Source organism: Pholcus phalangioides, unplaced genomic scaffold, assembly GCF_987345545.1.
Source record: "Pholcus phalangioides strain wild (caught in Gottingen) unplaced genomic scaffold, Ppha-v1.0 ptg000020l_1, whole genome shotgun sequence".
In the NCBI taxonomy this organism is placed as follows: domain Eukaryota; kingdom Metazoa; phylum Arthropoda; class Arachnida; order Araneae; family Pholcidae; genus Pholcus; species Pholcus phalangioides.
In genome coordinates, this window is record NW_028301613.1 from 7,940,381 (window position 1) to 7,957,502 (window position 17,122).

The window sequence follows — 17,122 nt, forward strand, 5'->3', positions numbered from 1 at the left end:
TTTGTCGCTGGATGGCAACACTAACGGTGATAAAGCAAACAGCAGAAATTCTCGTCTTTCTCCCATGGAGGTGTTATGGGGATAAGACAATACCTCCATGCTTTCCCCCACCGTCACCACAGTGGTGGTAGGATGAAGTTGGTTTTCTGCGGTTCTCAACTTCAAGGCGCGAATGAGAGCCGATCTCCCCTTTAAGAAGTCTCGCCACAGAGAGCAACAGACCTATGAACAGCACAAATGTAATTCAATCATAACACATCACTCACTTCACTTTTGAAATATAGATAGCGGCACTGAAAAATCAAACCAAGTTATCCAATGAAACCAATCAAAGCCAAAGTTAGGGCCTAAAGGTTGAAAACGTATTTGTGATAGATAGTATTATACTCGGCCTATAATCGTTTCGAAAGAGGTCCCCCTCACCCCCTAAAAGAAATCCATCCTTCAAGCACAACAACTATAATAACAATCCGAGGGAACGATGCGACGGTTTCAGCCGTTTCAAAGGCTCTGCTTCAACAGTTTTCTGCATCTGCTGACGGTTCTGGAAACGAAAGGGGGGAAAAAAGTAGCGTTTTGAGGGAGGTTGGGAGTTAAAGGTTCTTCCATAGATTTGAAATCAAGAGTGTTACGAAACCGTTTAACGTCGTGATGTTGCCTAAACTTCAGGCATCTTTGATCTCGGGTGCACTCGAGGAGTGTTACTACAAGGTGAAGATACTCTCAAATTTGGCGCCGCCACAGATAACCACCGAAGAAGAAGAACAACAAGAACAAACGGAGCCCGCGAAGAACAACACCAGCGGCAAGAGTGGCGTACCATCGGCCAAGGCAACTTCGAAGGCCCTTCCACAGGGTGCAGGTTCTCGTCCTCCCCTGGATCAAGCGGTGAGTGCAGATAGGGCTATAGACACATTCTTGATAAGCGCCATCTCAGTACCATCGCGGGGGGGGGGGGGGGGAATGCTCATTCGCTCATATGATGATGACCATATCTACCGCAACGGATCTTAATTTCAATCAAGGTTCCTACTAGCACAGTGAGTGGTTCTTGACCTTTCATGTTACTCGGACCTCCTTTGCCAAGAAAATGAAGGCCAGGAGTATATTTACGGGGCTGCGGGCTAAACGGACATCCCAGGGTGGTAAGATAAGTGGAGTGGCTTATTTGAGAAATGGGTGGCCAAGAAAATTACATTGGAATGTTGAAAACCATAAATCCACCTCTGCCTAGAGAGCGAGGGGCAGGTCAGTGAACCTAGAGATTGAGCAGGCATGTAAAAAAGACTGACCTAAACAGCGAGGGGGCCAGGTCAGTGGGTGACCTTAAGAATGTATGTGCATGGGCGTGGTCTAGAGGAGTGGTACGCAAACCATGGGTCGCGACCCTTCCCACTGAGGGTCGTGCGAATGAAATAGAGGGTCGCTAGAGATTCCCGGAAAACAAGGACATATGGTCAGCCTAAGTGGGGGTCACGGGATACACAGTATATATATATATATATATATATATATGTTACGGTCAACCTATATAGGGTTTGTCGATAAATTTTTTTTGGTCAAAAGGGTTTCGCGCTTCAAAAAGTTTGCGCACCACTGGTATAGAGAACAACAAACCATATGAGTGAGTGACCAAATGGTTCCCAACTTCAAGGCGCGAATGCGAGCCGATCTCCCCTTTAAAAAGTCTCGCCACAGAGAGAAACAGACCTACAAACGGTGCAAATGTAATTCAATCAAAACACATCGCTCACTTCGCTTCTGAAATATAGTACACGACACTACTTACACACTTAGACATTAGGTACACACACAGTTACACTTCCGACACAACTCAATAAATCGCCCATAGATGGTGATAGACCTGAGTTGCGCTCGGTTTGAAAGAAAGTGAATGACCAAAAGATTGACCTAGAGAGTGTGTAAGCATGACGAGAGACCAAAAGAGCTAAAGAGCGAGGTGATAGGTCACTGCATGTTTGAAGGAGTGACCTAGAGATCGAGGGGCCAAAAGAATGACCTAGAGCAGGGGTTCTCAAACTTACCCCCCCCCCCTTTTCCTCTATTCAATGCTTTTCCGTGAGCTCTGCCGGCTCCCCAGAGCTGTTTAACAAAGAATATTTTCGAAAAAAACCTTTGTTAGGGTCACCGCTCCGTGCGCCGCACACCCCTGACCAAGAGAGTTTGAGAGGATGGGAAGTGATCAAAAGAGTGACGTAGTGAGGGAGGGACGAAAAGAGTGGTCTAGACCAAAGGTGCACAAACTTTTTGAAGCGCGACTCCCCTTTTGACCAAAAAAAAAAAAATTATTGGTGACCACATGACCCGGAAAACCGGGACATTCCGATTTTTTGCCATCAAAAGTGCTGTCCCGAAAGTCCTTTTCGGAACATTTGTTTCGATTTTAATTAGGCAAAATTGTCTTCCAAAGATATTAAATTTTTTTAATACCATATAAATACAGTATTTACTTGCAAGATGGAAGTGTAGCGAGGTGTATGGTCCTAGATATTCGTATACAGGGTGATTAAGAATCATCCGATTTCGAAATGATACTACACTTGAAATCGACCATTAACAAAAATTGTTCATTAAACGTAGGCTCATTTGCCCCCGTATATTCACATATTACTTTCATTCTATTCTGTGCTTTTAATTTTTAAGAAACATACAATTTTGAGAAATCGGGTGATTCTCTCCAAATCACCCCATAGGCGGAGATAGACTTCGAAGTGTAGGGGGGCACGATGATGATGATGTCAGTTCATGTATACATATATACATTAGATCAGTCGACTCCACCTTTGACACTGGGGGGAAGGCAATCCCCCCCCCCCCCCCGTATCTACGCCCATGAATCACCCTGTAAAAGGATCGTCCGCGGCATGCGCCAGAAGCGCGAATGTACAAATTATCCTTTTTTTTCATCAGCTGTTAAGGTTACTTTGTTTTGCTTTATCTAAGTTGTGCCTGAAACGTGAATGTGTATGTATCCCTGCAAAACATTTTAGTAAAATAACTTCCATAGTGTACAGAGTAACCCATGGTTTGCGAACCACTGGTCTAGACCAGTTAGATGAAAAGGCATAATCACTCGCGGCTCGGTACCAGGTGGCGGCCTGGTGGTTAAGAAACACTGGTCTAGACTCTAGAGAGTGAGAAAGTGTGTGAGCGATCACAAGAGCGACTTAGTGACAGAGGCATATTTACGGGCGTGGGGCTACGCTGGCTATAGCCCAGAGCAGCAAATTTGAGGAATGAGTGGTCAAGAAAATTAGATCAGAACGGGTAAGGAGTGACAAAATTTTTGTATAGCGCGTTGGCGTCCATAATAATAATAACCATAAATCTGCCTGTGGTCTTAGTAGGGTTCCTCTCCCTTCCCTCCAAGGACCAAAGGGGGTATGGACCCCTGATCATAAAACCTACCTAAAAAATCCCTAGCTGTGAGTGGATTTGCACGACGAGAGGCGGATATAACGGTGGGTGCACCGGGGCCCGACTTCTGAAGGTCCCCGAAAATCCCCAACTTTGGCCTACACTTTTTTTAATATAATTTAAGGAGCCCAATATTTTCTTCAGCGCCCGTGGCCTCAACCAATCTTAATCAGTTTCTGTGTACGACCCATTTCGGAGCTCCTCCGAAATATCCTTAGCTGCTGCTGTAAGTAGATTTGTACGGCCCTTCTTGGAAGCCCTCGCGAATTAAGTTTGGGTCGCGACCCTCAGATTGAGAACCCCCCTGGACTATTTGGCTTTGACTGAGGGTATTTGCTTTATGTCTCGATAGGGCATCGAAGATGGCGAGAAGCTGCCAAAGCAGAAAGACGAGGAAGATGATTTTCTGTACACCGTCAAGCGGATCAGCTTGGAAGAGAAATTCGTCATGGCTAGGTAAGGGAATAATACTCTTTACATAGTTACCGTACATTTAACGCGGTTACACGGTGTTCTCGCCGGTGATTGGATAAAATTTACGCCAAAAAATTTCGTTTTCTTTTTTTTCTTTCTTTCCCACCAGCGACGCGATCGCCACCGCGCTACGCGACGCTTTCGAAGAAATGAAGGGGCACCGGACCTTCAACAAGCTGAAGAGTTTCGTCAACGATTACCGCAAGGACAGGGTAATGGTCGCCAGCGCCCGAGATCGGTATAACTTCTTTTTATTTCGATTCTACTTTAGCGAGGGAATGTTGCGGCTTATCGCTTATCCACGGTGACATTCTTTTGGCGACAAAAACACACACACACACACGTATTAGAGCCCCCCTACAAATAAGTACCAATAGACATCATTTACCCAGTGCTGTCTTAAGAGAATCATGAGCCCCCGGACAAATTGATTTTTCTGAGGTCCTTCCCCCCTCCCCATCTGACTAGAAATGCCTGCCTACCAATCCACGTGCTTAATCTCGCAAAATCTTAACCAGATCCCATTATCATGAAGGCGCCCCCTCTGTACTTGAGACCCTCAGGCTGTACTCGAGTGGGGCCCATGCGTTAAGACGGCACCCCCGATCAGGTACGAGGTACCTCCGCCTAACGCAAACGAAAGAAATTCATTATAGTTGTCCCTGTTTTCTTTACCCTTTCTTTCATCATTGTAACCCAAGGGTGCTCAACCTTGAGGAGAATGCGGGTCACTTCATTGGTTTGAAAACGTGACACGGGCCACTTAAGTGATGTGCACCCCGGATCACTTAAGTAACACGGAATTGTGCGGTGGGTCACTTAAGTGATCTGTAAATGCGTCGCTTAGACCACATAAAATGACTCCGCGGGTTGAGCACATATGTTGTAACCCTACGAACCGAAGTTGCTTTTTTTTACCCCTCCCTTTTATCGTCTTTCTTTGTGGAGATGTGTGAATATTTATTCTTCCCGCTTGATGAATTTTACCCTCTCAAAAATTACGAAAGAGAAATCTACTTCAACTCATCCCCCCCCCCTCCTTCTATTCATAACATGCGAACAAAGAAACAAGCTCTTTTAAGATTTATCGCAAATACTTCAAATACAGACCACCCAAATTTGTTGCCTGTACGCGAAGAAAATTGAATTCTCACCACACGGATTATCGCAGTTTGGCGCTTTTTTTTTCCTTCTATTTTATCGCCTGACCAGATTCAATTACATACTGTACTACAAAGATACGGAGCATCGCCAATGGTGATGCCAAGTGTGAGCAAAGTTACCAACTATTGCTAATATTGCTGCGAAAATTGCCAATGACGGGAAATGAAGCACAACTGAAAATTGCAGCGAATTAAAATGAATTCGGCGAAAGAAAACGTTTAAAATGACAATAATTATGTGTGTGGCGAATGTTCTTATTTATAATCATAATCATCGAAACATAATTATGTGTCGGGAAGATAATTTCACTAATTGATTTCACTGGAGCTGGAACATTTAAGTTGGCTTGTAAGTATGCCGCGGGTCACCGTGGAATACACTGTGATCAGATCACCACAGATGACCTGGAAACGTGCTTTCAAGGGCGTAGCGGGGGGGGGGGGGGACTTGGGGGTCTAGTCCCCCCCCCCCCCCCCCCCGAAATGTGAGAAAATGACCGAAAAAAGGGAAAAAGATGGCCAAATCCATTATTCTGTCACTTTGGTCTCCCCCCCCCGAACGAAATTTCTGGCTACGCCCCTGGTGCCGCGTGTCACTTGAATGAGGTAAGAATGCGCCGCGGGCCATTTAAGTGATCTGGAATAGTGCCCCAGGTCTGTTAAGTGGCCTGTAAGTGTGCCGCGGGTCACTAAATATACCTGTAAATGTGTCGCGGATCACTTAAAGTACCTGTACATGTGCCGCGTGTCACTTAAGTAATCTTGTAATATGTATGTGTGTGCGTGTTGCTCAGTTCATTTTCACAAAATTAAGTTTGAGGTCACGGGCCACATCAGATGACTCCGAGTGCAACATTTGGCCCGCGGGTCATGAGCGTTGAACTTGCATGCCCTAGATCTAGCTCATAGTTTCCCAAACTTTTCATTCCATCGCCCTCTTCTCCAGAATTTTTTTCCTCTCATCACCCCCCTCCCCCAACTCAAGTAAACCCATAGGATCCTATGCTAAATCCGTAGCTTCTATCGCCCCCTTGGACCATTCCATCGCCCACTTTGGGAAACACTGATCTAGCTGATTAATTGAAGGTGAGGTTTGAAGTGTTTGCTGCACGGGGCCGTATCCTTGTGAATGATTTTTTTTTCCCCACTTCATAGCAACGAGTGGGAGTGTCAAGAGATCTCGAGGCTGCGCAAAGCCGTTACAGAGGGCAGGAGGGACCAGCAGAAAGCGGCCGAGGACATGGACGCCTACATCAAGAAGCAGCGGTTCCACCTGCAGAAGCTGAAGGTCCGGACGGAACTGGAGAAGCAGTACGTCGCCAAGTCGACGACCAGCGACGTAGAAGAGGCCTTCCTCGAATGCGAGGCCCGGGAGCAAGCCCTCAGGAGCGAGGTCCAAGTAAGCGGAATACGCAGCTTATATAAGGTCCGTTTACACGCTTTAAGTGATTAAGTGGACCGTTTACAACTCGTTTAGTTGGTAAGTGATTAACTGATTCAGTAATTTAGGGGTCAAGTAGAATAGAGTCTGATCTATTTTTCCGATTAAGTAAGTATGATGCGAATGCGCTAGTGTGTGTGGTGTCGTATTACCAGTGAGCATTTACTAAATCACTTATACGTGTGGAAACTTTTTTAAGCACTTAACAACTTAAACTTTAGTCAACTACTAAATCACTTAACGTGTGTAAACGGGCCTTAAACTTCATGTTATGAGCAGGGTCATCTTAACACATGTGGGGGGGGGGGATCTGCGAGGGACATGTGAGGTTTCGTACATTGATTTTCAAGAGCAAGCAAGTCTATCAGACGGTACTTCTAGCTAATTAAGGAATCTCCCCTACGCCAACTAGAACGCCACTTTTCTCCCATAATGGGAGAAAAGTTCTCGCCCATAATGTTGTTAAGACGGGCGAAACGGGCCTGCCGTACACTTGCATTTTTTTCTTCGGCGTGTACTGGTAGGTAAATTGGTAACACCTCGAAGGAGAACAACTCTGTCATTCTTTTGGTCACTCATATGCTTACATACTACTGCTGTGGTCAGAAACATGCTTGCACTGTTTCGGCCACCCCCATGCATAGTTGACGCAGAATTTTCTCGAGCGGGGTTCAAATTTTGTTTCTTCTGAAGGGGGGGGGGGGGGGGTTAAGTTTTTTCTTGCAAAATCTTAAACACTACAATTTCGGCTTGAGGGGGGGGGGGAGGGTTTAGAACCACAAAACCCCCTTTTGCGTACGCCAATGCTCACATAGTTGTATACACTTTAAGACACTCGTTCGCTTGTCCATAGACCTGATCTGTTACTCTATAGGTAACTTTTTTGGTCAGTCCCATGCTAACACGCATGGGTGGAGATACGGGGAGGGGAATGGTGGGACCCCCCCTACCCCAGCGTTAGTGACGGAGCCGACTGATTTATATTTTATATGCACACATAGGAACTGACATAGTCCCATCCTTTCAAGTCTATCTCTGTCTGTGCTAACACGCCCTCTGCGTCATTCTTTTGCTCATTCCAGTGCTTACACACTCTCTAGGTTACTCTTTTGTTCACTCACTGACCAAGTCCCTTTCCTTCTAGGTCGTTCTTTCGATCATTCACATGCTTGCGCACGCTTCAGGTCACACTTTTGATCGCTCTCTAGGTCACTCGTTTGGTCATTCACTGACCTGATCTTTCACTCTCTAGGCAGTGGTGGGTTCATGGATTGGCCTTCCTTCTCCCATTCTATAATTTTGTCGGCTACTCATTCCTCAAATTTTCACCTGTCCGGCGAACTTGCCGTCCAGGGCTTCATCCCGTTAATACCTCCTATTCCTACGCCACTGAACGCATGTAAGTGTTTCGAAATGGTGGGGGGGGGGGGTGACAGAATCATCTGAGGATCGTGGAAGACTAAATAGTATAGTTGTGTTGATTGCATTTTGCATATTTAACCTGTGTTTAGATGATGTCCTATCACTCTCTCAATATTGTCTTCCCATCACCAGAGGTTGAAAGATCGCATCAAGCACGAGGCAGAAGCTGACGAAGAGGTGTCCAAGTATCACAAGCACAAGCAAGAGGTAAGTTCTGATACCCATGGTGGTATAACCTCCTTCCCGCGGGACAAATGTGGCCGCAAAGGACAGGGCCGTCTTAAGAGCATCATGGGCCCCCGGGACAAGTGATTTTTCTGAGGCCTTACCAGGCAAATTCTCGAAAATTTCAATCTGATCTCATTTTTGTGAGGCCCCTTTTCTCTTGAGACCCCCCGGACCGCGCCCGAGTGAGCCCATACCTTAAGACGGCAATGGCAAAGGAGGTTCTTTTTGTTTAACCAGTGAATGGTGTACATCAGTTTCCCAAACTTTTTGTTCTATCGCCCTCTCCCCCCGTTTAGGAATTTTTTTCCTCTCGTCACCCCCAACTCAATTCACCCCATAGGGTCCTATGGGTATTCTCGCAGCTTCAACCACCCCCCAGGACCATTCACTCACCCCCCTTCCCAGGAGACGATATTGCCCACTTTGGGGAAAAGCCGGTGTGCACCATCGTGACGGCCAGTCGCTGCCGTTGAAGTCGAATGACCAATCGCGAGGTTCCAGGTTCGATTTTTGCAGGCGTCACAGTGGTGGTGATCGACTGAACTTCTAGACGCAAATGCGAAGGCGGTCTCCTCTATTGAAAAGAAATAAAAAAAATTTGCCGCAGCCGAATAAAAAACGTTACAACATACAATCCATGGCCCTCGAGCCAAATGGGGCCCTTGAAGTCATCTGTTGTGGCCTATTTTCGTAAAAAATATGTAATTTCGTAAAAATGAAACAAGTGATACATTAAGTGATCCGCGATGCAATTCCACATCGCTTAAGTGGTCCACGACCCCGTTTTACAGTTCCACTTGAGTGACCCGCGGCATAGTTCCAGAGCACTTAAGCGGCATACAGCGCATTTTCAGATCACCTAAAAGTGGCCGCGACACAGTTTCAGAGAGCACTTAAGTGATCCGCTGCACATTTACCGATCCCTCAAGTGACTCGGGGTGAAGTTTCACATCACTTAAGGATTATCACTCCCTGATAACTTGAGTGGCCTACGTCATATTTACAGATCATTTGAGTGACCGGCGGCACTGTTTCAGATCACTTAAGTGACCCCCCCCCCCCGGCGACGGCGTTGTTCGAAATTGCTTCAGTGGCCGGTGACACATTTTTGCAGCGATGAAGTGGCCCGCATTTCCAATTATGGCAAAAAGAATCACTAAAGACCAAAACGCATATAAAATCCAACATCGAGTAGGCCTACAATGGTGCATGCATGTATGGCCTCGTCTGAAAACAATAGTAACAACTGAACATGGGCCATTCCCGAATTATCTTCTACGCTTCAAAAAAACCAGACAGCGATATTTGCGTGTGTGGAGCCGTGGGCTCTCTATGGCACTCACTATAAATGCCAATGCCCACAGACAGCAACACTTCACTTCGGAAATGTGCCTATTGCAGACCATGTGGTTGTGGAAGAAAAGGATTTTTTACAAAGTCCAATGAACTAATACGCGACTCGGTCGCATTATCCATTTCGTGGAAAGAAACTTGCATCGTCGTCACAATAAGCGGAAAGTTCGGTCAAGCTTACCGCGATCCACGTTACAAGGCCCCGGACTATTTACCGGCGAGAGATCCGGGACCGCTCAACAAGTGTCATTAGTTTAGTTTAGAACCGAGCACGGCCAGGCTCTGTCGCTTTGAGATATGAACTCATTGATCGTGAGATCGTGGGCGTGCCGGAGAAAACGAAAGCACACCTGGTTCGGACCAACATTCCGCCAACCCCCCCAAGCAGCACAACCACACACCCAAACCCCCAATCCCCGGACACATCACCGCTCGACAAAGTCATGACAGCACCGCGAGTGCGATTCCCCCTCCTTCCCGACACCCGCGACAAGGCCCAGCCGGCGCGGTCCACAGCGCCCCGCGAAAGGAGACACCCCCGACCATCCCCACCCCCAAGAACTTCTATTGTGGATATGAGAGAATAATTTGTCGCAGGACGAGAACATCGCTTCTCATCAAGGAAAACATGGAACGCCTCGCGACAAGGGCCTCAATCGGCGCGTTATTCTTGACTAACAAGTGTCATCACTACCTCCGATCGGGTCGGTGTTTCGATTAGTGCCTACTAAACCAGAGACATGCACCTCGTCCATATTCCTCTGCGGAACTTCTAACGAATTGGCACATGTTGGAATGTGTGTGTACGTATAGGTAACCTTCCGTGAAGTTTGTTTCTGTGTAATTGTTATGTGAAGTGCTCTGCCATCTGCACTCAATTTTTTTTTTAATTTGAGTTTTTTCTCAACTCACAGTGATTGAAGTGTAATGAATGAATGATGATACAGTTGTGTAGGCCTGTTGCTCTCTGCGGCGAGATTTTTTTTGACGGGGAGATCGGCTCGCATTCGTGCCTCGAAGTTGGGAATTGCAGAAAACCAACTTCAGCCGATCACCACTGCGGCGACGGTGGGGTTTGAACTTTGAACCCGGATCCTCGCGATTCGAGTCCGTCACTATAACCACTCGACCACCACTGGGAAGGGCGGATTCAAGATTATATCATCAAATGTGAACTTACGAAATTTATCGACAAGATTATCGCTTATATATTGCCATTTTTAAATTTCAATTTTGATGTGATTATGATCGTCGTTGTATACATTGAAGCTAGATGGCAGCCTATTCAGAGGTCTATATATATATATATAGAGAGAGAAGCAGTTTCGCAACTGCCATGCCAAATTCTTCAAGGTTTGGCGTCACCAACGCAATTTAGTATACTAGCACGGTCCCCCCCCCCCCCCCAGCCACTTCCTCACAGCATAGAGATCTCCATTCCAAGTGGTGTTTCTAAAGGATATACGCCTACCTCGGCTGATGTATGCGATTGCCATGATTGTCGCATTAGTTTGTGGTACCATGAGATTGTTTGGGAAACGGGTGCCGCGAGAGTACAGTACCGCAACTAGATATACTAACTTGGTCAGCCGATGCAAGTTAAATGTTTGGACAGAGTGGCAGCCATTTTCTGGCTTGGTGGTGCTACATGTATTTGACACTCCCGTGATGTTCAACGCGTCGTCAAAAAGGTATACGAATCAGGGTTCGGCGCAACAACCAACCCCCCCCCCCTCCCCCCTATTTTCAAATTGCGGCCCTGCTGCGCTCGAAAAAGCATGAAAATCACGCTCGAGGAGAACTGTGATAAAGGGAGGACGACTGTGGAAAAAAGACCGACGAAAAGACTGTGGGAATTATATTCTGAAGAAGTTTCTGGAAGACCTCGGTGTTCAGTGATCTTGTTCTGTGATGATTTGAATAAATTTTTTGCGAATAGCCCTAGGATTTATTTTTCAACACAGAACAATAGCAAAAAAAAACGGCTACCGTAAAAGATAACGAAAATAAATTTCTAGAGACTACATAAACCTATATTCTGGAAAGACTCCGAGTTTTTGGGAAGAGCAATCTAGGAAGAACACGTGACGTGAATCAATATATAGGGAACACAAAAGATCTAGCAAGACCACGTGAACAAATATCTAGGAAGACCACATGAACCGATACCTGGGAAGACCACGGGAACCAATATCTAGGTAGATATCTAGCAAGACCACGTGAATCAATATATATATATAGGAAGATCACGTGAACTAATATGTAATTACTGATTCATGTTTGTCTCCCCTTCCCCCTTGTTACCACCAATTGCACCAGGCGAAATGTAAAGTGAGATCGCGGAAACTGAAGGGCACCCTATAATACAGAAACAGGACATGCGAACAAAACCTCACATAACGACCGGAATCCGTATCAGAATAAAGATTGTCGGCGGTGGGTAGGGGGTGGAGGAGACAGAGAAATTAGAATGGATGATGATACGAACTTCGAAACTAGCCATGGGGGCAGAGTGTCAATAAAGAATAGTGTACGCGAGCGCATGAGATATCGCTCGGCGAATTGATGTCGATATAACTGTCAGGGTCACAACCAGATGATTCCGCTAGGGGACCTTGCACTAGCAATGTGCGTACTGAAGTCCAGTTTTCCAAAGTATCAGTGTGCGTCTAAGAAGTTGAAATCCAGGAGAACGAATAAGTGGAGGTCTGTGCACGTAAACTGAAAGACAAGTAGACGTGGAAGCAGCCTAACGAAAGAGGATGAAAGCTAATGTGTAGGAAGCTAATGTGGTGCAAGAACACTTGCACCAATATTTTGGTTTAAATTCTGTTCCTAATTGGATTCACGAGGTCTATGTTAAAACTTATGTTCTTTGTAGATCTTAGTTCACGTGGTCTTCCTAGATATTTGTAGGTGTTCTTCTCATATGAGAGACCACGTAAACGAATACCTACGAAGTTCACGTGAATCAATATCTATGAAAACATCATCATCCAGGAAGACCACGTGAACTAATATGTAAGCGCTGATTCATGTTTGACTCTTCCCCTTTTCCTTGTTCAGCAATTGCGTGCACCCTGTAACACGAACAGGACATGCGAACAAGACCTCACATAACGACCGGAATCCGTATCAAAATATTGTTGGCTTCTCGGCGGGCGGGCGGGCGGATGGTGGAGGAGACAGAAATATTAGAATGGATGATGATACGAACTTCTAAACTAGTTATGGGGGCAGAGTGTCAATGAAGAGGAATGTAAGAGCGCATGAAGTGACGCTTGGCGAATTGTAGTTGTCGATATAAGTGCCAGGGTCGCAACCAGATGCTTGGATAGCCATGGCAAGTACTCATTTTAGCAAACCCCTTAGAGGGTGAAATTACGCCAGATCCGTTCACTCCCACAAGTTGCGGCTCTGAATACGACAGTAAACTAGTAGCTGCAGTTGATCTTGTGCTAGCAACGTGCGTACTGAATTAACACCGCACTAGAAATATATATATATTTAGTGTGGTGTTGACTGAAGTCCATTTTTCCAAGTATCAGAACACAGTGTGCGTCTAGGCGACATCACATTAAATATATTATTTCCAGTGTGGTGTTGGTCCAGGTTAGAGAACGAAAGTGACTGTCCTGCAACGTGAGCAAAAGTTAAGTCCAATAATACGAAAGAATAAGTGGAAGTCTGTGCACGTAAACTGAAAGGCAAGTAGACGTGGAAGCAGACCAACGAAAGAGGATGAAAGCTTATGCCTAGGAAGAACACGTGAAATAATAGTTCGGTTCAAATGCTGTTCATAACTAGAGGTTTACGTGGTCTTTCTATATGTTAAATCAGATGTGCTTTGTGTGATTGTATGTGTTCATGTTAACTTTTTCCTCAAGGAAGTTCGCAAGACCCTGACCTACTGGAAGTATAAGTTCTTCGACGAACAGAAGCTCAAGACGAAGCAGCTGCAGTCCCTAAAGAAATATAAGAAGCTCAACGTCGAGAAGATCGGTGTTATGACCGCCGAGGTAAATCTCTCACACAGAATTATCATTACAGTCAAATCCCGTTTTAGCGATTACTGTTATACTCGTTTTAACGAACACTTTCCTGATCCCTTAGATATAACATTCTGAGATTTTTCTCTCATTAATCCTGGATTTCCATTACTTCTATTATTTTCCTGTCTCATTAATTCTAGATTTTCATTGAAGAGTAGATATTAGATAGGCTAAGGAGCCCGTAATTATTGCAGCACCGGGCCCCGCGTATAACCTATTTTCGTAGTTCATTACTACTAAGCGGCACATTTCCAGCTCACTTAAGTTATTCATGATGCAGTTCCACGTATCTTGACTCACCCGCGGTACGTTCCTGGATCACGAATGATCAGCGGCACGTTCACAAATCACATGACTTAACGCAGCACAATCAGAGATCACTTAAATGACCCATGGCACGTTTCACGGTATTGAGTGACGCGCGGCATACATTTACAGCTCACTTAAGTGACCTGAGGCACAGTTCCACGTCACTTGAGTCGTCCATGGCAGTAATTTAATTAATGAATTAAGCGATCTGTAAACGAGCCACTGGCCACTTGAGTGATCTGGAAGATTGCCACGATCAGTTTGAGTGATCTGGAACCGCGCCGCTAAGTTCATGTTTCACATAATTAGGTTTGAGGTCGCGGGCCACATGGAGAGAGATAATTGCATCTATTCTTACACGACATATTCACTAACTGTGACAGATAATAGAGATCTTCGCTTAATCTTTTCTAAACCAATGGCGTCCAAGGCAATATGGACATATGGGGAAAGGGGGAGGCTTTGCGCTTGGTTTTATAGTTTCAGGGCTCCCACTTGTCCCTACTTTTTTTTACCAAATCTTGTTGACAAAAATTGTGCACTTTAGTTTTTTTAATGAAAAGGAAATCATCAAAATATTGACAAATAATGCAAATGCAGTAGATTGCATTCAATGATTCTGCCAAAGCAGAGGTTGTGTTGTTTTTTCAGGTTATTTGGGAGGTGCAGGTGATACAAAAACTTATTTTGTGTCAATGTTTTAAGTGGTCATTAAAAACTTCTGTTTGGATGGAAAATATGATTTCGAATTTACTACTTCATAGTCTTGAACCGTAATTAACATTCATCATTCAAAATTATGGTGCACATTTTGTGTATGGGTGAAACAACAGTTTGCATAACAAAGCAGTTGGGTTTGGGTACAAAGACCTATTCTAGGTTTTGTGACTCTGGTGATACCCAATAGCATTCAATTGTCTTCTGTACTTTTAGGACATGCGGAGGCATAAACGATATTTACAATGCCCAGCAAAGAGCTAGAAAAGTTCATTTGTCAAAAACGATTACACTGGCATTGAACAGTAAAATGTAAACGAATCCCTTCAAAAAATTATGGGCAGTGCAGTAAAACCATCTGGTCCACCTTGACTTATTTACATTGGACCTTGTAATTTACAAAGTTTGCACTGTCCTTTTGGAAGTGGCCTTGAAGGAGCCCTTCTAAGTCTTCGAACCTATGTCTTCAGAATTTGCTGTGAATAGACTGGACTTTGGTTGAATATTCCTTGGAAAAAAGAATATAACATATATATTGTGAGGAGAGACAGAAAATAATTATCTGTGGTTGCTAGTACTGTTTTGGCCCAAAACTGTTTTCGTTACCAGGTAATTTCTGCCATTTTGTTTTGGCTCGAATCAGTCTCATAGGATACTGAAATAGTGCTGTGATAAATTTTTTTTTTAAATATTAAAAAACTAAATAAATTTTTGGGTTTTTTTTTAAATTGTACTATGATTGTTATCTGAGGGGGGGGCACCCTTTTCCCATTTTTTGAGTGAGAACCCTGTAGATTTCAGAACATTGCGGCCATGAATACGATTCTATTGGAAATTATTGCAAACATGTATTTGTTTCAGCTGAAGAAAATGACAGATTGGCTCGACAACGATTGCAGAGAGAAGAAGATCCAGAAAGATAAAGAGGAACGAGAGAAGTTGGAAAACAGTTCTGCGACCAAAGTGAGTCAGTGACCCAGATTGGGATCACGCGTATTTACGGGGGGGGGGGGGGGGGGGTCTTAGCGAGCTATAGCTCGAGGTGGCAAATTTTTAGAATGAACAATAAAAAAAATTATACTACTAGAAATGGGAGAAGGAAGGCAAAATTTCTATAGCCGAGAGTTTAAAATAATGTGTGACCTAGAGAGTGAAGGAACAGGTTGGTGAGCGACCAAAAGAGTGATTTAGGGTTGTGAAAGCATGCAGCTCACTAAATAAGGGTTAAGATGATCAAGTCATTTTAATGTCATATATAATTGATAACATGGATGATGAGGAATGGTTTTATAAGCCAGGAATGCATAGCCTCTCACACAACTTCACACTCAAGTCTACATTGTCAGCTTGGGACACTATACAGGGCGATTTCATTATTCCCCTTGCCGCATTTTAATGGCAAACCATTGATCCTAGAGGCATACTTCCAATTAGAAAAAGTAAGGGATTGTATAATTATTAAATTATAAAAATTAACTTTCTATTTAGAAACCCTAAGGCGCAGACATGGAGAAAACATTAAGGGGGATGTCTGGAAAAGTTGCAACCCGTTACAGGGCTTAAGCTCTTATGCAGGAGAAAAAGTGGTTCATTGCATTGTATGTTCATTAAGTATGGGAGGGGTAAGCTCAGTTCCCCCTCGTAAAATTTATTTGGGCTCAAACAGCCTCACCCCCCTCCCAGGTTTCAGTGCCTATGCTGACACCTGATCTGTTTGTAAAACCGGGCAACAACTTAGAAAGTTGTTGCCCGGTCTCTCCTGAAGCCAACAAAAATATTCCATGTTTATAAATGCAATATTCGTGCAATATATGAATTCAAAAATTGGAAGGAAATTGGGAAAGCTTTAAGTATAATAAGCTTGTCTGTTAGTTTATGCAGTTATTGCCCAACAAAGAGATAGGACAAAAACTTTCTGACTGGGTTTTTTTTGAGAACAGGGTATCCACGTAAAAAAGTAAATATTTATACTTTAATAACTATACAACCTTTTGCAACATGGATGATGTATCTGAATACCACACGTTATTTAGATATTTTTTTTTACTTAGAAGTATGCCTCTATTATCAACGGTCCACCAATAATGTGCAGCAAGAGGGGAATGGAATCACCCTGTATAGTGAGTGATGATATTGATTGTCCTGCATAATTTACAATGGAGATGATTATTCTAATGCTTCTCTTATTCAAGATTCAAGCCTGGTGGAGAGGAACCATGTACAGGAAGAAACTTGGTCCGTATGCAGAGAAGAAAGCTGGGAAGAAAGGGAAGAAGGGCAAGAAAGGAAAGAAAAAGAAGAAATGAGCGGATTCTTTGTGGATGGTTTCAAACCAAACTGGGAAACACACTCATTCATGGATATATCGTTCTTTTTCTTTAGTTTTTTTTCAATGGCAAATGTGACATTCATGTTCAATACATGTTTTATTGCAGAAGTTCTGTCTTGTATTATCAATATATAGATATTTTCTAATAAGTATGTACAGAACATACTTTTAAAAATAACAGCATCATTTTTAGAAT

At 44.1% G+C, this 17,122-nt stretch overlaps 1 protein-coding gene across 1 annotated transcript; it reads left to right on the forward strand.

The window, feature by feature from the left end:
- Positions 1-651: 651 nt before the first annotated feature.
- LOC149070916 (dynein regulatory complex protein 9-like) lies at positions 652-17,032 on the forward strand. The gene is made up of 8 exons (XM_089248818.1): positions 652-888; positions 3,791-3,894; positions 4,022-4,150; positions 6,231-6,474; positions 8,071-8,145; positions 13,407-13,538; positions 15,459-15,560; positions 16,790-17,032. The coding sequence occupies exons 1-8, from the start codon at positions 652-654 to the stop codon at positions 16,901-16,903; spliced, it is 1,137 nt and encodes a 378-aa protein (XP_089104944.1). The 3' UTR covers positions 16,904-17,032.
- Positions 17,033-17,122: the final 90 nt, after the last annotated feature.

Coding starts and splice junctions, on each gene's coding strand:
- LOC149070916 (XM_089248818.1), top strand. CDS start 652: ATGTTGCCTAAACTTCAGGCATCTTTGATCTCGGGTGCACTCGAGGAG. Junction 889..3,790: donor GTCCTCCCCTGGATCAAGCG/GTGAGTGCAGAT, acceptor ATGTCTCGATAG/GGCATCGAAGATGGCGAGAA. Junction 4,151..6,230: donor GTCGCCAGCGCCCGAGATCG/GTATAACTTCTT, acceptor CCCACTTCATAG/CAACGAGTGGGAGTGTCAAG.